This window comes from Psammomys obesus, unplaced genomic scaffold, assembly GCF_907164565.1.
Source record: "Psammomys obesus unplaced genomic scaffold, mPsaObe1.curated_primary_1811, whole genome shotgun sequence".
NCBI classification, from domain to species: domain Eukaryota; kingdom Metazoa; phylum Chordata; class Mammalia; order Rodentia; family Muridae; genus Psammomys; species Psammomys obesus.
In genome coordinates, this window is record NW_026596109.1 from 2,374,438 (window position 1) to 2,397,588 (window position 23,151).

Below are 23,151 nucleotides of genomic sequence, written 5' to 3' on the forward strand. Positions count from 1 at the left end.
ATCTGAAAATGTAGCCTCAAAAAAGTCTGGCTTCTGTGGATACCAGGCACACACGCGGTGCATAGACATACAGGCAGGCAAAATACCCACACAAAAATAAAAAGTAAAATTTGTTTGATTTTTTTAATCTGACTTAGAAATAATAATTAAATAATTTTTGTCTATTTCTTCGCATCAACTGTTACCCAGGTGTTGCTAATCCCACAATGCAAAGCGTGAGAGAACCATGCAAAGGCTACCTGTACATGAGGTCGATCAGCATTTCGGGGTCCTCCTGGTGTTCCTTCATTTTAACAGTGTCAGAAAGGATCATATGAAGGTTGAAAACCAAATCTTGGACCTGTAGTGGAGAATTATATAAAAATTTTCTCTGTCATTCATTCCAATAATTAAATGAGTTTGGAAGCTACTTCAGAAGCTTCCAGAACTTTGAAAACAAGTTACAGCAAGTATGTGGGTGTGGCAGGGGGAGGGCAGGAACTCTGGATTCTTTGGTAGACTAGACTTTCCCACTTCACGAGGTGCTGTAAGCAGGGCTCAGGTGCAGCAAAACGAGGGCTGCAAGAGCACAGAAGGAACGGCCCTCACGATGCTAACCATCAGCTTGGTCCTAGTTTTACTGAAGGCAAATTAATATTTGACAAAAAGGCAGGAGTGCTCCATCACAAATCACTGTCCAAGCTGCCTACGCCTGCTGTTATAAACGACAGAATTAAACACTCACAGTGACTCTTAAAAACCAGGGGCTGTGGAGGTGGCTCACTTGGAATGGGGCTCTCTGTGAAAGCATGAGGCCCTGAGCTTGTCCTCAGCACCCACAGGCCAGGCGTGGTGGTTGGCACTTACACATAATTCCAGCACATAGGGAGGTAAAGATAAGGATCGTTGAGCCTCACTGTCGGCATCCCAGATAAACTAGTGAGCTCCTGGTCCAGTGAGAAAGGTGGGAAAGCACTGAAGGAGTGACAACTGATCTTGACCTCTGGGTCTTCACATGCATGAACACACATGGACATACATGCATACGCATACACACACACACACACACACACACACACACAGGCATGCACACACGACAGCTTCATGGGACAGTCTTCTCTGGGTTACATGTGGAAAGAAATATGTACAATCCTCTAGCAAGAGCCACAATTTAACAATCTGGGAAGTTTGTACTCAACAGCCCTATGGGAATTAAAACTTTGGATAGGAGCATTTCTTACCTGATCAGGGAATGTTGTTTCCCTCAATTCTAGATCTTCTTCAGCATACGTCAAAATAGTTTTCAGAGACCGTCTTAAGAATTCTTCATTAAAATTCTGAGATGTACCCACCAAAGAGGACAGCGACATTGTTACCTGCATTTTCACTCTGGCAAAGTTCTGTGAAAAGGACATTGTCAGCATTTAAGACAGTTTAAAAACATAATTCTGAAAGACTTTTTTAAGTAATGAAATATATGCACTGTAATCTGATTTGAACAATGTCCATAACGTACTCCAGGGAACTAAGCAGATTCTCTCTCACAGCTTCCCCTCCTCACCACCCATCCTTTGTCTCACTCCACTATCACGCAAAACAGTCTCTCCAGTCTCTCCTGGGCATCTGCTGCTCTCGCTGGCAAAGGGGTCAGATCAGCTAAGTGATTTTCACCCTCCTTCCCAACTACCAATTCCAGTTTCCTAGTCTTATCCCATCTGTAGCGACCAACTGCTGTGCCTCTCCCTTGTCCCATTTCCAGAGAATAAGCACATTCTCTCCTACAGCCTTTCTTTTCACCCCTTCCCTTTGTCTCAGCCACCAACCCCAGAGACAGTCTCTCCCTCGAAACCCACTGGTGGCCAGAAAAACAGATTCTCCAAGGGCCAAATCCTTGAGGTAGACCTGTTTTCTTCCCTCCTGTGGACCTTCTCAGTGTCCCTACCATCCTAGTCCATCCCCATTCTTGTGTGTCAGCTCCCAACACCTAGAAATACGCTTTACTTGGGAACCACAGTGTTTATACATGACGTACTCAGAAGCACCCCCATCCGGGCCACCCACACACACCACATGTTCCTAAGATCCAGAGAGGGCAAGAGAATCCAAAGAACAAAAAACATACCTAACAAAGAGAAGACCAGACATCCAGACCTAGAATGACAATCATCCCCAATCCAGATGCCTAGACACCAGCATAAAAGCACAATCAATAACAGCCAGGAAGATGGTGGACAATATCTTCAGTATAGCCTGGAAACCCTACCACAGCAGGCACCAAGTTTTCCAGCAAAGCTGAAGCACAAGACAAAGACTTCAAAATAGCTGTTATGAATATGCTCAAGGATCTTAAAGAGGGGATAAATAAACTAAAGAAATATATTAAAATATAAACAGAAAAAAAATGAAGAAAACAGTTCAGAACATGAAAGTAGAAATAAAATCACTAAACACCAAAACTGAAGTAAAATTAGACGTGAAAAATTTAGGAACTCAAGTAGGAAACTCAGAGGCTAGCCTCACCAACAGAATACAAGAAATGGAAAAGAGACGAATCTCAATCACTGAAGATAAGATAGAAGAAATGGATACCTCAGTCAAAGAAAATGTTAAATCTAAAAACCAAACAAAACAAAAACACCCTGACAAAAAGCATCCAGAAAATCTAGAAAACTATGAAAAGGTCAAATCTAAAAATAATAGGAATAAAGAAAGAAGACCCAGGCCAGAGGCATAGACAACATGTTCAACAAAATCATAGAAGAAAATTTTCCTCACCAAAAGTGCTTATCAAAGTCCAAGAAGTATACAAAACACCAAATAGACTGTACCAGAAAAGAAATTCCACATGATACTTAAAAATCAAAACACTAAAGGTACAAAGAAAGAATATTAAAAGCTTCAAGGGAAAAATACCAAGTAACATATATAGACAGATCTATTAGAATAACACCTGTTTTTTCAATGGAGACTCTAAAAGCCAAAATTTGTTTTACAAATTCTCAGAGACCACAGTTGCCAGCCCAGACTTCCATAACTAGCAAAACTTTCAATCATAATAGAGGGAGAAAGAAAATCCGTAATGAAATCTAACCTCTGAGTTTCCTACTGAGTTTCAAGCAATAGCTATAAACCATTCCAGCACTAAGACAGTGTTAGAAGAAAAACTTCAATGTGAAGATGTTAACCATACCCAAGAAAACACAATGAATAAATAATCTAAGAACAGCAAATGAAAATGATTTGATATAACAACTAAATGGGAATCAACAAACACTGTTCATTAATAACTCCCAACACCACTGGCCTCAGTGACCCAATTAAACAACATCAATTAACAGACTGTATTATGAAGCAGGGTCCATCCTTCTGCCGCATTCAAAAAACACAAGGATTTTTTTTTTAATTAAAGCTTTATTTGTTTATGTCTATGGGTATTTTGTCTGCATACACCTGCACAACAGAGGAGGGCATGGGATCTCAAGGGACTACCATCATAAGCAGCTGTGAGCCATCATGTGGGTGCTGAGAATTGGGCTCAAAAACTCTGGAAGAACAGCCTTAACTGCTAAGCCATCTCACTAGCCTCAAATAATATACCTCAATATAAAGGATAAATATCATTTCAGGGTAAAAGGATAGAAAAAAATATTCCAAGCAAATGCACCCAAGAAACAAGTCAGCGTAGCCATTTTAATATTTGACAAAATAGACTTTAAACCAAAACTAATCAGATGAGATGGGGAATGACACTACATATTCATTAAAGGATAAATACATCAAGAGAATATTGCAATTCTAAACACATATGCAACAAACACAAGGGTATCCGAGTTCATAAAAGAAAACTACTACAGCAAAAGTCACACTGACCCTCTGACAGTGGGTACTTCAATATCCTACTCTTACCAATAGATTGGTCATTCAGACAAAAACTAAACACAGAAATGCTGGACATCGTAAACATAACAGATCTAATAGATATTTATAGATCATTTTACCTAAACACAAAAGAACATACCTTCTTCTCAGAATCCTACGGAACTTTCTCCAAAATTGACCACATACTCGGACACAAAGCAAGCCTCAGAGGACTTAATAACACTCTGCATTTTATCTGACCGCCACAGATTAAAGCTGGGCATCAACAGCAACAGAAACATCAGAAAGCTTACAAACTCACGGAAACTGAGCAATTCACTGCTGAATGAACAATGGGTCAAGAAGGATATTAAAAACTTTTTAGAATTGATTGGAAATCAAAGTACAACATATTCAAACTTATGGAACACAATAAAGGCAGTTCTAAGAGGTAAGTTCCTTTAGCACTAAGTGCCTATATAAAAAAATTGGAATATATCATATTAGTAACTTTACAGCATATCCAAAAGCTCTAGAACAAAAAGAAGAAATCACACCTAAAAGGAGATGGCAAGAAAGAATTAAACTCAGGGCTGAAATCAATAAAACATATACAAACAAAGAATGAACGAAACAGAGTTGGTTCTTTGAGAAAAACCAGTAAGAATGATAAACTCTTAGTCAAATGACCTACAAGGCATCAAAACAAAAAAGGCATCACCATCAAAAATTCCAGTATAATTTCTTCAACAGAAATTAAAAGGACAATTTTCATCTTTATATAGAAACTCAAAAAACCCAGGATAGCTAAAATACTCTTAAGGATAAAAGAACTGCTGAAGGTATCAACATCCCTCACTTTAAACTATACTACAAAGCTATCATAATAAAAACAGCATGGTATTGGCATAGAAAGGACACATTGATAAACTGGAACTGATTTAAGACCCAAACACAAATCTACACACGTATGGTTTTTGATAGGGAAACCAGAAATACTGACATTACAAAATTCTTCAGCCCTGGGCATCAAGCATGCCAAGGATGTACTCTACCACTAAACTATGTTCAGGCCTCCAGATCCATAGTCTAAGTGGAGTGTTTACCTCTAGCTTACTTCACTAGTCCACGCTGTGACGGAAGTTCACTAAGACAGGCCATGCAGAAAGAACAGTGCAGCAGACTCCTTTACAGAGATGCTCAAGAGTTCACAGCCTATCTTTTTTTTTTCTCTCTCAATATAAACCCATCATAGCTCCATTATTTCCTATTATGAAACCACCCTGAAAACTGTCCTTTTTTTGGACAGGTTTCATGCCACACTTCTGTGTATTTATAGCACGGTCACTTTCTCCCTGGCACCTCTTGCTTTACCTTCAGTGGCACTGCAGAATATAGATTTCTCATTCTTTGTGCAGTGCTGGGGACTGAACTAAGGGCCTCAGCAGGAGGCACGTGCTATGTTCCCAGATTACCTTATTTTTTATTTACTTCTTTTCTATCTTGTTTATTCTTTTGTTATCTGTTTTAAAAACAAATTATGATGGTCACTGCTAATTTGAAAAACTCTGGAGTCACATAGGAGATGAGCCTTTAGGCATTTCTGTGAGGGACTGTATCGATTAATCTCAGCCTCTAAGAACACCTACAAAGGATTCTCTTGATTACATTGATACAGGAAGACTCATTTTAATTGTAGGTTAGTCTATTCCCTGGGCAGAAAGCCCTGAACTACATTAACAGAGAAAGAGAACCAAGCAGCGGCCTACTTCTTTGGGGATGTGAAGTGACCAGCAGCTTCAAGCTTTTGCTGCCTCGACTTTCCTGTCATGGTGAATTCCACTTTGAACAGTGAGTGAAAATAAACCTGTTCTCCCTTCCATCTCTTGCGGCAGGGATTTTACAATACGAAAAGAAACTAAAACACCAGCGTACCCTATTTTCATCAAAAATCTCTTAACACTAGACAAGCACGAAACAGCTACAGTGATACCTTCCCTTCAGCTAACAAATATACTTGTTTGTCTTCAATTCATATTCCTCGGTAGAGCTCCAGACCACTCTGCTTTACTAAATAGTTCTGTCTGGATTCTACATGGATGATTGGAAGTCAGTATGCCCTATGTACCTTGTTTCCCATTCACTTTCTCAGCCAAAACCCGAGAGGTCTGCCCACCTCATCCTTCTCTTACTTGTCATAGGATGGACCTAATCCAGTCCTTGCTGCCTTCTAAATTGTTAGTTTTTTATTCCTAAAATCTCTGCTTTTATCAAAAGCCTTCCCATTTCTGCCCTGAGTCACTGTAATAACTTTCTGGCTAGTCACCTGTTTTTTTAGCCCTGCACTTCATCTTCTGAGTAGTACTAAGACACTAAATGCACATCCCTCATTTCTTTATAATAGGCCCATGGCCCCCACAGTGTGAATAATACAATTCCAGTATTCAGGGGAGTAAATATGTTATGCTACACAGTGGGAACTGAGCAGGCATTGGTGATGAACAGAGTAAGCATCAGTGCCACTTTTAATCTGCCAATTTCTATTTAGAGGTGCTACCCAACACTACTCCATAAATTATCTTTTTTTTTTTTCCTGAATAGAAAAAAAAGCATTTCCCAGAACAATAGAAAATGCTATCAAGAACATGTATAGTTAAACTTTAGGGACTTTAAAAAACTATACGCAATCTCTAAAGTAACCAGACTCTTTCGTTCTGAGTTATGAGAACCTGGCATGCGGTAGAAACAGAGCAGCTGAGTTTGTATTACCAAACACACAGCACACGCATACCTGCACCCCCGCACACACACACTTTGCTAAGACATCCACAGGGTGAGAAAGACATTCTAAGTTCTTAATGCCTATCTGTTAAAGCTGGGTCCCAGGCTACCCAGACCACTGTCCGGGCGGACACTTACATTCCCGATCTCAAAGTTCTGCCTCATGAGGAGGTAAAGGGAGGCACTGGCGTGTGAGCGGATTGTACTGATGCTGCTGCTGCAGTGTCGGAGAAGCCGGAGGCACAAGTCTGCACACTGCTCTGTCTCCTCCTCAAACAGGAGCTCAGGAAACTGTGAGAAACAGACAGACATCTGTTACGGTTGCCTGGCTTGGAAATCAGATGGGTGAGCCCAGAAATGAAAACGGTTAAGAGACAGTATTAGTTAAGAGCAACAGTGAGGTCACTTGGTAGGTGTGACACTGGGGATGTTTCCGTTTTCCATGCGGGAGGCCTAATAATATTATCTACAGAAACTAGTGAAAGGCTTTGGTCAGGTATTATGAAAAACTGTAGGAACATGAAAGAGCTCAGCATAAACACATAAACACAAATGTGCATGTTTCCAGGAGATATCAAAAGAGGAAATAAATCTCTGAGGCAGCAGAGCAGAGCCACTTCTACACAGCAAGGGTAGAACTGTGTACACATTTACCTTTTAACATGAGTTGAAAAGAAAGATACATGGATGGGCAACAGAGCTCCGTCAAAGAGTGCTTGCATCACATATGCAAGGACCTAGGCTCAATTTCCAGGATCACAAAACCCAGATGGAACAAGGCAAAATTCAGAGCCTACACTCCGCCAGCTACTGATTCCAGGCTCTTCTCAAAACAAAATAGTTTTTACATAAACTATTACCAATAATTCAAATCAATACAAGTTCTGAAGACAGAGGCAGAGACAGAGGAACAAGGTATCAAGTGTTTAAAATTAATTTATAATGTATTGACCAGTCAGCGTGGCAAATGACCTCGACCGTGCTAAAGAAGACCGTGAAGCCACAGAGGCGCGCAGGCACAAGACAACCCACCTTTGAGACGAGGGCTCTCTGCGTGGCGAAGCAGTGCTGCAGATATACCGCGCTCTGGTTGCAGGCCATGCTCTGCAGAAGCACTTTCAGCACCCCACCCAGAATGCTCTCTTTGGATTCCGTCACAGAAACAGTCTGCGATTTAAAGATAAATACATAAAACAGACACGTGTCTCTGCTGGGGCTAGGTAAGGGAACGACGTATGAAAATCCAAACATTTCAAGATAGGGAAATGGCAAAAGCCGGGAGGACTTTCAGAGAAGAGGCCAAGCAGTGGATGGAAGAAAAAGAGAAATAAAAAGGCCAGAGAGAATTTAAGTTGGGTGTGGGGAACAGGAGCACTGACATGGCAGGAAAACATGAAGCATGTTCTAGAAAAATTTGAAAATCAACGTGGACATCTGACTTGAGCACCTGCAGCAGATGAAGCTACAAGCTGGGCTAAGCACCCACGCTATATACCAATGGCTACACATTAAAAACAATTTTCTCTCTCTCTTTCTTTTCTGTTTTGTTTGTTTGTTTTGCTTTTGGTTTATTAAGGCAGGGTTTCTCTGTGTAGCCTTGGCTGTCCTGGACTTACCTTGTAGACCAGGCTGGTCTTGAACTCAAGAGATACGCCTGCTTCTGCCTCACTGAGCACCAGGATTACAGGCGTGTACCACTATGCTGGCTCTCTCTTTCTTCAAGAATAGGAATTCTGGCTATTGTTTGGAGACTTGGAACTAAGCTAAAAAGAAACAGGAACTAAATAAAAGCTACCTCTATGAAGCCTGTCCTTAGGAACACAAGTGCTCTTGTATCCAATGAAATATATTGTGGTGAGGAGTGAAGCCCGAACAAGCACTGTGCATAATCTATTTTAGAAATACTGTTTCTTTTCCTACTGTTTTTTCTAAACTAAGACCTACTTTAACTAATAGAGGTCCAAAATATAAAGCCATTTAAAGAAGAATTCCACATTTTTGTCATTAAGCCATCAAGAAATACAGATTTTTAAACACTATTATTTGTCATATTTTGTGGATGTCTGCATGTTGTATGTGTATGTATATGCATGCTGGAAGAGGGTGCTGAGTGTTTCTACCATGCTCTGACTATTCCTTTGAGGCAGGGTCTCTCTGAACCTTGGGCTTCTATCTTCCTAGCTTGGCTGAAAGCCAACAATCCTCTGCGATCCTCCTGCCTTTAATGTCCACTGGCACTGGGGTTATAGGTATATGCTAAATGCCAGGTTTGTTATGTAGGTGCTAGGATCTGATCTGCGGTCTTTGCAATTATACACCAAGTACTCTTAACGCTGAGCCACCTCTCTAGTCACTAGAACTACTGAAAATTTTTAAATTTTTTAAAATTTTAATTTTTAATTAAATTTTAAAATTTTTTAAATTTTTAATCAGGATAACAGCCAGTAAAATATAAGAAAAATAATCTCAAGGAAGTAAAAAGAACAGACTACAAAGAGAATACAGAATGTTCTAAAGCAGGCAGCCATTATAACAGCACTGAGTAAAGAATCTGACAAAGGGATGGCAGCAGAGGGAATGGAGAAACAGGCAAGACGTGTACTAAGACAACGGGGGTATCCCGGAAATGGAGTTACATCCTGGTTCTTCTACTTCCTTTTGAGCATGGGGCACTGCTTAAACATCTGTGACTAATGCTGTTATCTACAAGATGAAGACAATAATTCAATTGCCTCTTTCTTAACCAAGTAAGTTAATACTTGTGAAGTACTTAGGACATTGCTTAAAAAACTTTGTTACGAGGCTCCTGTTACTAACAGGGTAATACTGTCTAGAAGGCTACCGATAAATCAGTTCACATTTATGTTAAATTACCCAATAAGGTGATTACACATAAAAAACCTAAACCACTGCTTAATATATAAAATGTAGTGAATGAACCCAGCACAGTTCTATGTTCTATGTTAAATATATCCCAGCAGGATACCCTATCATAAACACAAGTGGTTGTTAGAAACACAAGATCAGGCCTTGAATGTGTCAAATAAATGTAGATTTTTATAAGCACCCTCTTAGAATAAACATTTGAAAACCATGAGAGGAAATGGAGTTTGTAAATACAGAATCACCAACCACTTAGAATGACACGTCAGCTACTGATGTCTCAGCATAAATACATGGTTCAAACTGACTTTCCATCTCCATCAGCCCAATCTGTACTTAAGCAACTCTTGCCTGTCCTTACCTGGACAACAATCTCCAGTGTGTCTAAGATGATGAGGTTTGCTTCAGTAGCCAGGTTCCCATCAATCAGTGCTTCATGTTCTATCTCTGCTCTTGACCTAATACAAAATATTGTAAAAAAAATTTTTACTTATCTTTTAAAAAAGCCAGAAGTAAAAAATGATTTAAAGATTTATTAAAACAAAAACCTTGAAACTAGTAACATTTGCTTAAATAAAAACTTACAAAAGAGTAAGACGAATGCAGTATTTGATTCATTAAAAAGTTTTGCTTCCCTCTGTCTTACTGACTGTGCAGCAGCTTACACAGCTTCCTTTTGTTGCTCTGACACAGGTTCTCTCTGTATAGCACTGACTGGCCTGGGAGTTGTTTGTGTAGACCAGGCTGGCCTCCAATTCAGAGATCCACTTGCCTCTGCCTCCCTAGAGACACCATGTGGCGACACAGACGTCTGTCCCCAACAAAGGCACAGAGTGCCACGAAGGGCCTGAATGTTTGCTTTGTCTTTCAGGCCTGAAACACTCTTCTTTCCAGCCAACGGCACAGGCACTAGGTGGCGCTGTGTCACATAGCGCACTTGGGACAGCGTGTTCTAAAGCCGAGTACTCATCATAGATTCCAAACCCTTTTAATGTATTTACTAACAACAATAAAAGCACTTGATTTCTCTAATATTTTATGTAATTTCCTCTTAGATATTCATGCACATATTCTCAGAAGTTAATTTAACTCTTAAACAAGACTGGATGGAATCATACATTAGAAATAAAAACTTTTTTAAAAAGGCAATAAATACTGTTAATAAACTTGACTATACCCCCAGGATGTAAAGTAAATAAACTAATATAAAATTTTTAAAAACTTGATTATAATCATTAGACAATTGTATATACATATTAAAACTCATATTTACATAAATATGTTTCTTGCCAATTATAACTCAACAAAGCAAAAAAACAAAAAACAAAAAACAAACAAAAAAACCCAAATGAAATAAAACAATCTGATGCTGAAATCAGTTGCCAAATGTATTTTCCATGGAGGATTAGTTGCGTAAATGAGCTTGATTTATTTATTTATAAATGAGTTTTAAAATATGCAATATATTTTACTATAACATATAAAATTATTTTCTCACATAGTTTTTAATTTAAAGCTTAAAAACCAAGAAACACTTCTCTTCTAAGATATGAACGCCTAGTAAGAATAGACAGCTGAGCTGAACCGTGCTGTTTGTGTCTAGGCGGCCCCTCAGCCCAGCAAAGTCTCAGTACTTAACACGGCGGAGGTCATTACTTGTCAAGCTTCTCTGTGTTCTGCCGCCAGTGCGTCATGTCCTTTCTCCAGCGCAGGTTCTCCTGGCTCCCAAAGGCACTTCCAGATGGGCTCCTCTCTGTCAAACCAATTCCAAGATGGCATTTCAGCTGGAGCACATATGTGCACATTTGAAAACATACAAGAAATAGTGGGCTTCCTTAATTTTATAAATAGCCATTTCTTTCAGTTCAAGGGGAAGAAGTAGGCAGTGATGATTTTTATTTAAAAGTTTTCACAATAATTTAGAAATCTTTTCTATATAGGATATTTTTGGGGGGACTCATCCTTTTAAATAAGCAAAGAAAGGCTCTAACACGGTTTTGTTATCAGGCCAAACAGAACGGTCTCTTTCCCTTGAGTGGTCAGCCGTTCTGCTCTCTTGCTCCCCCTACAGGCAGGGACAGTCTGAATAGCTTCACTGCACAGGCTCCCGATCAAGGACATACGCAGTGGCTACCGAGACATATCTGCCTGGTCTGCTCACCACTCACTCACCTCCTCTTCAGGACCTCCCCACCCTCCAAGGCCTCTTCACCTAAGTATTTGCTTTCATAACATTAATTATACATTGTTAATGAGACAGGGTCTCACGCTGTAGTCCAGGCTGGCCTGGAATTTAGTAGGTCGCCAAAGCTGGTCGTGATGTTAATATAACTGCCCTGCCTCTCAGTCTGCCAAGTGTCAGAATTACAGATATGAGCTACACACTGGGCTCCATAGCATTTATTTACATAAGAACATGTTAGTTGACAGAAGTGATTTCCATTTTGTTGAGTATTTAATAACAAAGTCCCTGGAATGTACTGAGTACACCATAAATGTGGGTCCATAAGAAAGTGTAAAAGGGACCGAGAAGATGATTAAAGTGTTTGCCAGCAAGCAAGAGCAGGAATCTAGGCTCCTAGACCCACACCCACACAGAGCAGATGTGGTAACCTGCTCTTAATTTTAGCCTTGGGAGGCAGAGAAGGGGGACCCTTGGAACAAACTGGCTAGCAAGATGGTCATATAGGAGTGCTTTGGCTTAACTGCAAGACCTTGCCTCAAAGAATAAGAAGGAATCTTGAAAAAGATTATCTTATCAACCTTAGCCCTCCACACGTTTGCAATGTACACAGCCCAGCCAATGCACACACATACACACACAAACATGCAAATAAACACCACACACACACACACACACACACACACACACACAAACCTGTAAGTGTGAGATTAAAATCTTTTTTTAAAAAAGATATTCTCTATGGGAGAGAGAGGGAGAGAGAGAGGTAGGGGAGAGAAGGAGAGGGAGAAGCAGAGGGAGAGACCCCCATGGAGGTTAGAAGAGGGTACTGGGTACGTTGGAGCTGAGGCTGCAGGAGGTTGGGAGTTGCCTTACATAAGTGCTGAGAACTATTGTGTCCATATACAATTACTTCCTTTGGTCTACTTTCTATAGGAAAGGGGCGGGGGGCTTGCTTCTTTGTCTAGGATTTTAGGTTTGAAGGCAGACTGGATGGCATGGGTAGTCTTGAAAGTGACAGGCACCAGAAATCTATCCTGAGTGGAGAATGCCCAGAGACTGGTGGGAAATACACAAGCATGTGCTGGGGTCAGATTTCAAGCTTCCAGCTAGGAAAGGAAGACTCCGCTTCTGAAAACAGTGACACTTAAAGCTGTTGGAGAGGAAGGAAGAGCAATGAAGGTAAAAGTTCAGAGTTGACAAAGGAATTTTAAAAATACTAAGAAACAAAGCCAGGCATGGTGGCTCACACTTATAAGCCCTGCACTCTGGAAGGCAGAGGCAGGAGGATCTCTGTGAGTTGAAGGTCAGCCTGGTTTACAAAGTGAATCTATGACAGCCAGGCTACACAGAGAAAAAAAAAAACAAAAAACAAAAAACAACCAACCAACCAACCAAATACCCCTAAGAAACAGAGATCATTTTATATAATGACAGACAAATCTCTATGCTTTCCCATTGTTTTTCTTTCCTGCCTTTCTGAACTTTTACATTTGAAATTGTTTTTTCTATATTTATTAGTACTTAATTACATATTTGTGTGTCTGTGTACTCAAAGGCAGGTGCTCATGGAGGCTGGAGACAATGGATCCCCCGGGAACTGAAACCACAGGCGGTTGTAAACCACCTGCTAACATGCATGCTGAGACCTGAATTTGGGTTCTCTGCAAGAGCATAGGAATGCTTAACCGCTGAGTCAGCTCTCCAGCCTTACTCTGAAATGTATTTTGATCATATTAACTGTACTACCCCTTCCCCAACTTCTCACCCCTTCCACATTCTCCCTCTTCCTTTTACCCACTGAGTTCAATCTGCATTACTCAAGTACTACTGGGTGCAGAGCCGCCATGAAGCATGGTCAACACCCTGGGATCACATCCTTAAAGAAAACTGATTCTTCTGCTCCCAATAGCTATTAGTGCCAACAGTTCTTATGCGAGGGGCAGGACCTGCCAACCTCCATGCTGAGATTGTAGGTTTGAGCTCTACAGCTTCTTTCCCAGGTGGAGTGTGTCTTAGTCACCATTAAATTCTAAACACCTACAGCTTATAAAAGCTATTTAAAGAAATGATCCATGCTAATGGCATGTCAGAAAACTTCTAACAATTATAGCCATAGGCCAGATGTGGCGGCACACACCTATAATCCCAGTAGTGCGATTGTCGTACTGAGATAGTGCGACCACCAACAGCTGAGGTTAGCCTGTTCTACAAAGTCAGTTCCGGGGCTAGACCACCAGACCAGAACCCATCTCGAAATGAACAAATATAAAAAGTAGAAAGTAAAATTCATCACAGATTCACATTTTACACATTTCATACCCAACAAATACATGTGTTTAGTATGTATTCTTTATACAGGTGACTAAGCCATTTCTTTGACATTACAGAATTTTTGTCAATATTAGTGTTTATTAGCCTTTTTTTAGCATTTGCTAAAAACTTGGAAAATTTAGCAAATGCTCACACGTACATTATCATCACAAAGGTGGTAAGATCAGGCAGTTGCACTACCTCTAATTTTTAAAAATGACTACCTAGAGGTTAGGAAAAGAAGCTGGGAGATTAAATATCATGGCGAAGGTTAACGGAAGCCAACTGTGGATTAGAAAAAGACTTCACCTGGGAAAAAACAACATTTTTGCATTTGATACACAATATATTAATTTAGTGTGCACGCTGGAACAATAGTCAAGGGCAAGTTCTGTGGAGCAGACCTATTACACACTAGCCTGGGTGACCGTGTGCTGTGTGGGTTTACCACTGTAAGAAGGGTTGACGGCGGAGGACGCCATGCACGTGTCTGCATAGAGGGTATGTGTTATCTCTGTTAGTGCTTAATTTTGCCCTGAATCAAAAGTATTTTTAAAAGGAGTGGGAAGGATACTCGCAAAAGGGCAAAGCTGAGACCATCCACAGCAACCTAGGACACACGCCTATCATCTGACACCAGAATTTAAGCTAGCATCTTCAGCGAACCAACTACCCTGGTGATTCAGTTATGTCCAAACAGTTTCTGGAAAGTCACTGGGCTTGCAGCAGTGATAACTATACAACGCAGTTCTTGGAAGTGGTGCAGCCCTGACCAGGAGGAGAAGATGCACCTACCGAGCTGCCCTCGGCTCCGCCGTACCATTTCCTGCCTGGCACCGATGCTCCCCAGAATGGCTTCTTCAAGCTTGGCTCTCATGTCTTTTGATTTCTTAAAGGTCAAACTATTCATTCTTTCAAACACCTTTTTCCCCTAAAATGTAAACATCAAAAGAGGCACTGAGGACATTTCCTTCTTCCTTTCCATGTTATTTTACTTCCTTGTATGTTCCAATGGTGTAATGGCTACTTACTTTGTACTCAAAGCAAGATACACACAAATAAAGCAGATCTAACAGCCGGTTCAGCTGGAGGACCGAGAGGTCTGTAAACCACTTCTGCAGAACTGATTCATCGGCGTTCTTGAGCACCCACAGCAGACAGATCAAAAGGCTCCGGCTTGATTCCGCCGAGAAGGTGGTGTGCTGCCTGCCACTCTGAAAACCAAGAACAGGAGCATGAGACGCAGTGACCAGTGATCACTTGTGTAACTCCAGTATTTGGGCAACACAGGTAGAAGGCCTCCAAGTTTGAAGCTAGTCTGAGCTACCTATCAAGCTTCAGGCAAGCCTGGTTATATACCAAGACTCTACCTAAAATCAAATGAACAAACAAGTAAATACTTTAAAATAGAATTTTCTTATAAGTAAACTACTCCAAAGGTCATTTCATTTAGATAACACAGGGGAAAGCCAGCCAGTGGAAGTTTAACAAAGGGCAGTAGACATTTGCTTTTAATGTGGCAGAACTGCCATCAGAGAACAATACATGGTAGGGAAAAGCATTAAGAGAAAACAAAGTTTCTACTGTTAAAACCCAAAGAACATATCACAGAACATCTGAGAGAATGAGAACAAATGAGCAAAGCAATTGACTCCGAGTAAGTGGTAGTATGTAGTATGTATTAAAAACTAATAGTAAAAAATGTTTGTAAGGTCCAGAGGACCACTGTTTCTTAAAAATCACCAAAGACACAACGGGGGAGATGTGAAGCCATATTCTGGTGGTTTGAATGAGAATGTCCTCCATGCTGTCAGACATTTACCATGGCTTCCCTGTTGGTGGGAGTGTTTGAGGAAGTTCTGGTAGTGTGGCCTTGCCGGAGGAAATACGTCACTCGGGGCAGGCTCTGAGAGTGAAAAGCCTTGAGCCATTTCCAGTTTGCTGTCTCTGCTACATGCTCACGGTTAAGACACGAGCTCTCGGCCTCCCGTTTCTGCCACTAAGCCTCTGTTTGCTGTCGGGGGTGCTGTCCCTCTGGAGTTTTATGTTAGACTTTCTTCCTTAAATTGTCTCTGGCCATGTGCTTTATCACAGCAACAGAAAAATAACTAACATACATATAGTAAAAAAACGCTATTTTTATTTACATCATATAAGGTTGAAAGGTATGTGCAATCTGTAATCTGTATCAGGACATAGCATGAACTATACGTGAAAAATGAACATTTACTTAAAGAAAGAGATTAGTAAGGCAAGGCTCAAGAATGCTGAATACACTTAACTGCCAGGACCTGATTTTACTTGTCTCCACAATCTGCCTTCTGTGTTGTAGGTGAGAGTGATCGCAGCAATTAACACAGATACATGTTCTGTCCTAGGCAAGGCACTAATTGCTGTCTGCATATGAACTCATTCATCTCTTGCTGGCACTCAAAGACATAACTATTACCACTCATCCTTATTACAGCAAGAAAACAGCCATCCCAAGTACTCTGCAGCTGACAGTGGGACTGGGACTCATGCTTAGTAATTAGCTCCAGAGAACAAGCTCTTATCCTACACTGCCTCTGACACATTCAATCATGAGTGAGGACCATGTGGGAACAGGGAGCAAGAGAGACAAATTTATTCTTCCAGATAGCAGCACATTTGAGAAAATGAGGGTGATTAGGACATGTGGTTTTGGTGTGATGGAGGGACAAACAGTAGAAGAGAATGCATGCAAAGTGTCTTATGAATTCTGAAAATATGATCTACAACAACACGCAGTGTGGTTCAGTGATGAGATGATGGATTATTTAATAAATGACATTCGGACAACTTATTCCTCTACAGGGAAAAAGACTGAATTTCTATTTTGTATCATTCCATAAAAAGTTAATTTCAGATAAAGAAAGAATTTAAATGGGAAAGGTAACATTTAAAACCACTAGGAAAAAATAAAGAGAAAAGCAGTTATTTCATGGTAACAAAAGATGTAAGCCATCAATATATATTAACAATTTTAATTTAAACTGCTGGATATTTCATCATCAGTCCACGAAGGAAACAAAAATCTGGTGGAGTAACAATGTCTAAACCTCAACTTCTGAGAGAAAGCAGAGGAAACAGAAAACCCAAAGCCCAGGAAAGGCCAGAATATTTAAACAGAAGCACCAGCTAATACTATCAGATCTGAACACCATGTATTTACAAAGCGGACCATACGCTAGGCCTAAACATAGATCTGGGCAATGTAACATCTTCATGGAAATCCAGATGCACGTTCTCTGACCATGAGCAGAAAGAAGAGAGTAACTAGAAATCTTTACAGCTAGAAATTTAAAAGCTGTAATTCTTAAGTAGCCAGAGATCTTTACAGATCACCATGAACATTTCAGACATTTTGAGCTGAATAATGAAAATGCCATGTACAAACAGTAGCAGTTAGCTAAAGCAACTATAAAAAAAAATTGACAGGCTTACAATACATATCAAGGAAGAAATGATGGGAACTACTGAGTTAAACATTTATTTGAAGTAAAATAAAATCCAACAAACAAACAAAGAAGAAAGAAAGGAGCATTGTACACAGAAAGGACAGAGAGATGCCAAGGTCCAGAGCTGCAGAGTGAAATCCCATCTCAACCAAACAAATAAACACAACAGCAAGAAAGATTTGAAAGCTGAACAATCTCATCATCTTAATGACTAAAGAAAAAGTTTAAAAATAATTTTAAGATGTATTTTTTGATTAAAGATTTTTGTCTCCCTTTGTCTCTCTCTGTGTGTGTCTGTGTTCGTATGTGAGTGCAGGTACCCCTGAAAACCAGAAAAAAAGCACCAGAAAAGTGATCAGCGTACCACTTTTTAAATTGCCTTGTGTGCTTTTCATATTTTGAGTACTGTTCTCCATTTCTTAGTATTCATGGATGCATGCTTTTTTTTTTTTAATCAAAGGTAGTCCTACTCTTTATCACTGAAAAATTTTAAAATATTTATTTATTATGTAAACAGTGTTCTGCCTGCAGGCTAGAAGAAAGCACCAGATCTTATTATAGATGGTTGTGAGCCACCATATGGTTGCTGGGAATTGACTTAGGACCTCTGGAAGGGCAACCGGTGTTCTTAATCTCTGAGCCATCTCTCCAGCCCTATCACTGAAAATTTTATTGTTTTTCGTTATTAAAAAAAACTTTAAAGTGAGACAGAAAGTGGGGGTGCACACCTTTAATGCCAGTACTTGGGAGGCAGAGGCAGGCAGATCTCTGTGAGTTCGAGGCCAACCTGGTCTACAAAGGGAGGTCCAGGATAACCAGGGCCACACACAGAGAAACCCTATCTCAAGAAATAAAATAGATGAAAGGAAGGAAGAAAGAAAGGAAGGGAGGGAGGGGGGGAGGGAGGAAGGGAGGGAGGGAGGGAGGGAGGGAGGAAGGGAGGGAAGGAAGGAAGGGTAGATAGATAGATAGATAGATAGATAGATAGATAGATAGATAGATGAAAAGAACCCATAGACACATGGTGCTGGATGAATAGAGAAATCTTAAAACCATGCATGGTGTGTAGTCACAGGAAGGAGACACAAAGGTTACACAGCATACAATTTCATTTACATGAAATGGCCAGGACCCTTAAGTCTACACAAATGGAAAGTAGGTTAGTCACAGTCTTGCCCGGGTTGGTAGAAACAAGGGGATGGCAGACACAGGCTCCTTTTGGCAAGATGGAAATGTTATCAAAGTATCGTGTAGAAAAAAGTTGTGGTTCCATGTTGCTTTGTGACCTCCTTGCTCTCATAGCCTTCTCTGCTAGGGGAGAAAAAAGGCCATGCATATCTTCACAGATCACTCTGCTAAATTTAAAAGGCATGAAATTTAAAGATTAATTATTAATTTTAGATTATTCCTTAGAGATGATAAAGTGAGTTTTAAAAATGAAGGAAAGATAGCTTGGTGGGTAGAGTCTTTCAGAGGTCCTCTGTGGAAGGCTCCTGTCCTGTTCCTTGTCTTCTCCTACTTCCATTGTCTATCCTCTTTGCCCTTCTGAATTAGGGTCCTCCTTGTTGTCTACTCTTTAGAGCTATAGATTTTAGTATGTTTATCCTATATTACATGGCTAATATCCACTTATAAGTGAGTATATATCATTTGTGTTTTGCTGCTTCTGGGATACCTCACTCAGGATGCTCTTTTCTAGATACCACCATTTGTTTTTATTTGCTGAGTAGTATTCCATTGTGTAAATGTACCACAATTTCTGTATCCATTCCTCCATTTAGGGATATCCATTTAGGGATATCTAGGTTGTTTCCAGATTCTGGCTATTATGAATAGAGCTGCTGAGAACATGGTTGAACAAATGACCTCACTGAATGGTGGGGCATCTTTTGGGTATATGCCTAGGAGTGGTCTATCTGGATCTTGAGGTAGCACTATTCCTAATTTTCTGAGGAAGCTCCAGATTGATTTCCAAAGTGGTTGTACCAGTTGACATTCCCAACAGCAATGGAGGAGGGTTCTCCTTTCTCCATATCCTCTTCAGCATGCATCATCCCTTGAGTTTTTTATCTTAGCCATTCTGATGGGTGTAAGGTGAAATCTCACGGTTGTTTTGATTTTGCATTTCCTAAATGACTAAGGACATTGAGTATTCGTTTAAGTGTTTCTCTGCCATTTGATAAGAATCATAGCCAAACTTCAGGCAGAGTGTCAGAATCTTTATGGAAGAAGAAGGACATAGAAAGACCTGGAGGGGACAGGAACTCCACAAGGAGATCAACAGAGCCAAAGTACCTGAACCCAAGGGGTCCTGCAGAGACTGATAAAGCCAACTAAAGACCATGCATTCAAAGGAAGCCCATTTGCTGCTCAATTTCCCAGTGAGCTCCCTAGTAAGGGTACAGGGGCTTTCTCTGACATGAACTCAGTGGCTCTCTGATCAATCCCCCTAAGGCGGCTATAACCTTGACAGGCCACAGAGGAAGATGATACAGCCAGCCTTGATGAGACCTGATAAGCTAGGGTCAGATAGAAGGGGAGGAGGTCCTCTCTATCAGTGGACTAGGGAAAGGGCATTTAAGGAGAAGAGGGAGGGTGGAAAGGACTGGAAGGAGAGAAGGGAGGGGGCTACAGCAAGGATACAAATTGAGTAAATTGTAATAAATAAATATATAAATAAAATTAAATTTAAAAAAAAAAGAAAAGAAGCTACATAAAATAAGGTACTTTACAAAGTTCTTAATGACAAAAGACAGGGCTGCATCCTATAAGCCCCAAAGATAACAGGTTTTCAAACAACCTGATACATGACCTTTAATATTCTGGGAAAGTTAATGTTTTCACAGGGCTCAGAATATAACTGCATCGGTTAATATAACTTTGGCAACGGACACCTCTTTGTATATACTTGGTAGTCTAGAACAACAAAACAAAAAACTTAATTGTATAAGGGTTCATGAAACAAAAAAAACTAATTTTACAAGAGATTCACTTTACCGTTGAAGTGAGCAGGAAACTGCCAGGCCTTGTTAGCTGAGGGACTGATGTTCCTGCAATTGCCATGGCGACTGTCTGGCTTATCATGCTCCCACTCTCACTATCGTAGTCATCGGGGGCTATACAAACTGGCCTTCCTCGTTGATTGTGTGTTTCTGAAAGGGAAGAAGGGAAGAAAACTTTAAGTCAGCTAATAGTTATGCCCTCCTTTCTTATTTTCCACGATTCTTTAAAAGAAAAAGCCGTCAATACAGACATATGGCTGACCCTTGAAGAACACTTGGGTTAGGAATCCCAGAGCCAGGAATCCATGTGTAATTCTTACTCTTCCCCGACCCAACTACTAATATGATGGTGGTTGACTAGCTGTCCTACCGAGAACATGATACTGGTAACAGTGAGAAAAAGGTGCCTTCAGACTGCTTTCTGCTTTCAGAGGTACCTTACTGGCCGTATGAACGCTTAGGCAGAGACAATTAGTGTTACAGCACTTTAAACAGATACTCTTGACACTTTAGCTTGCTGTCATAGCCACAGGAGACAGCTATACAGTTATTATAGCACCACAGTATGTACCAAAAATAATCGATGCTGTTGCTTTAATGCTGAGTCTTATATTTATTTATGTGTCCTTTAACTTTTAATACCACCATGTATACATACTGTGTCTATTTTTAAAATAAATGTTAACTTTTCATAATAGATTTATATACATTATGGTAGAAAATAGTTTCTAAAAGACTATTACCTATATTTTATCATTCATCATATATCTGACATTCTCTTGATGTTTTTGAGACATTTCTAGCCTATGTAGCTTGTCTGAGTTATGGTAGCAAATCTTGAAAGTATTTTCAGTTTAAATCCATCAAGACACTAGCAATTTTGCCATCAAGATTCATTCCTTTTTAGGTTTAAACATTAAGTCAGTTCTATTCTAGTACTTTATAGAGGAAACCTTAACTGACTAGTTACAAAGAAAGATACAGCCAGCAGCTGAGAAGAAACCTACCACAGGAGAAAAAAAAAAAAAGCCTGTTGCATAAACTATTAAAATTTGTTTCATTCCACAGAGCAAATAGACAAGTCTATTTAGATAAAAACCTAATTAAAAAAAAAAAAAACAAACACACACACACACACAAAAAAAACCAAACCAAAACAAAACAAAAAAACAACTACCAGCACAGACATTCCTGCTTTCATGCAGGAAACAATCCAGCAATCCAAACCCAGGAGGCTATACTCTGCTAATCTTTTAAAGACAGAGAGTTATTTCCCAGTACAGAGCAGGTACCCAGGAAATGCTTTTGACTTCATTTAACTAGAAGGAACATTATCAGGCTGCTAGTTTAAATACTGTTCCATCCTAAACTGTGCATCTAACTACCTTCTAAACAGTCAAAGTAAGAGGAAGGAAACTTTGGAGGTTCTTGTTTTATGGAGCAGTGTAGTCTCAACACAAAAACTTGGAGTACGTGTGATTCTTGATGTGCAGGGGAGTTAACTTCAGTTACACATCTCTGAAGGAAGCAGACCATGAGGGTACTGGACAGAGGTCAAGAACTATTCTCTCTTATTGTGCACAAGGCACATGCACACAGGAGCTGTGTTTTCTGAAAGGCAGATGTAAACTGCTATAAACTCAGAATGTAAAATTCACACTAAGATCTTCTTATGGGAATTCACAACCAATCTTCTCAAATACTCAAAAGCTTTTTTAAAGATTTTTTTTTTTTAATTTTATGTACATTGGTGTTTTGACTGTGTGTATGTCTGTGTGAGGAGTTACAGGCAGTTGCGAGCTGCCATGTGGGTGCTCGGATTGCACTCAGGTCCTCTGGAAGATCAGTCAGTGCTCTTAACCTCTGAGCCATCCCTCCAGCCCCTACTCAAAAGTTTTTAACAACATGGTTAAACATGGCTATTTACAGTTTCTTTTCATAGGGTTACATTTAAAAATAATTTTAAAATTATTTTCTTTATATATATAAAGAAATTATATTATACATGTATGTATGTATGTATGTATGTACGGGTGTTCTGCCTGCCTGTATGTGCACCTCACATGTGCCTGTGCCTGCAGAAGCCAGAAGACTGTATTGGATCCCAGAGAACTGGGGTCCCTGGTTGTGAGCCACCACGTGAGTACTGGAATGGGTCCTTGGCAAATGCAGTCAGTGCTTATTACTGCTCAGCTTCTCACCAGCTCTAGGGTGTATTTCCTTTATACTTTTTGTTTGTTTGTTTTCTAGATAGGGTTTCTCTGTGTAGCCTCAGCTATCCTGGAATTCACGGTGTAGCCCAGAGATAGACCTGCCTCTCTCCACCTTCCTGAGTGCTGGAATTAAATGTGTGTGTCACCACTGCCAGGCCGTTTATAGTTATTTAACCTTGAAAGACATTTTCTAGAACTTTCAGAAAACAGGTTTTGAAAACTGCATTAATTAAATTAAGTACCTGTAAAATCGTACAGTTGAGGCACAGTTTCCATGATGATACCAATCAGAGGAAGGTACAACATGGCCACCCGAGCCTTTATCTGAGGGTCAGAGTACCGTGGGTCAGAGTCGTGGCTGGACAGTAAGTTGTGTACCATATTGATGACTTTCTTATGCAATCCAAACAGTCTATTTAAAAAGAAGAGATGAAGAAGGAGAAGCAACGAGGTCACAGAGA

At 40.1% G+C, this 23,151-nt stretch overlaps 1 protein-coding gene across 6 annotated transcripts in view; it reads right to left on the bottom strand.

Annotated features, from left to right (window-relative positions):
* The window catches only part of Dock7 (dedicator of cytokinesis 7), a 191,754-nt gene that overhangs the window by 31,267 nt on the left and 137,336 nt on the right, over window positions 1-23,151 (bottom strand). For all 6 annotated transcript variants that reach the window (XM_055628697.1, XM_055628699.1, XM_055628700.1 and 3 more), the window contains 10 exons: window positions 22,933-23,102; window positions 20,473-20,627; window positions 15,028-15,210; window positions 14,792-14,927; window positions 11,158-11,254; window positions 9,863-9,959; window positions 7,651-7,785; window positions 6,757-6,909; window positions 1,221-1,379; window positions 240-340 (listed from right to left, as the gene is read on the bottom strand). In XM_055628697.1, coding sequence (XP_055484672.1) covers window positions 240-340; window positions 1,221-1,379; window positions 6,757-6,909; window positions 7,651-7,785; window positions 9,863-9,959; window positions 11,158-11,254; window positions 14,792-14,927; window positions 15,028-15,210; window positions 20,473-20,627; window positions 22,933-23,102 — 1,386 coding nt within the window. The remainder of the gene's footprint in view (window positions 1-239; window positions 341-1,220; window positions 1,380-6,756; window positions 6,910-7,650; window positions 7,786-9,862; window positions 9,960-11,157; window positions 11,255-14,791; window positions 14,928-15,027; window positions 15,211-20,472; window positions 20,628-22,932; window positions 23,103-23,151) is intronic.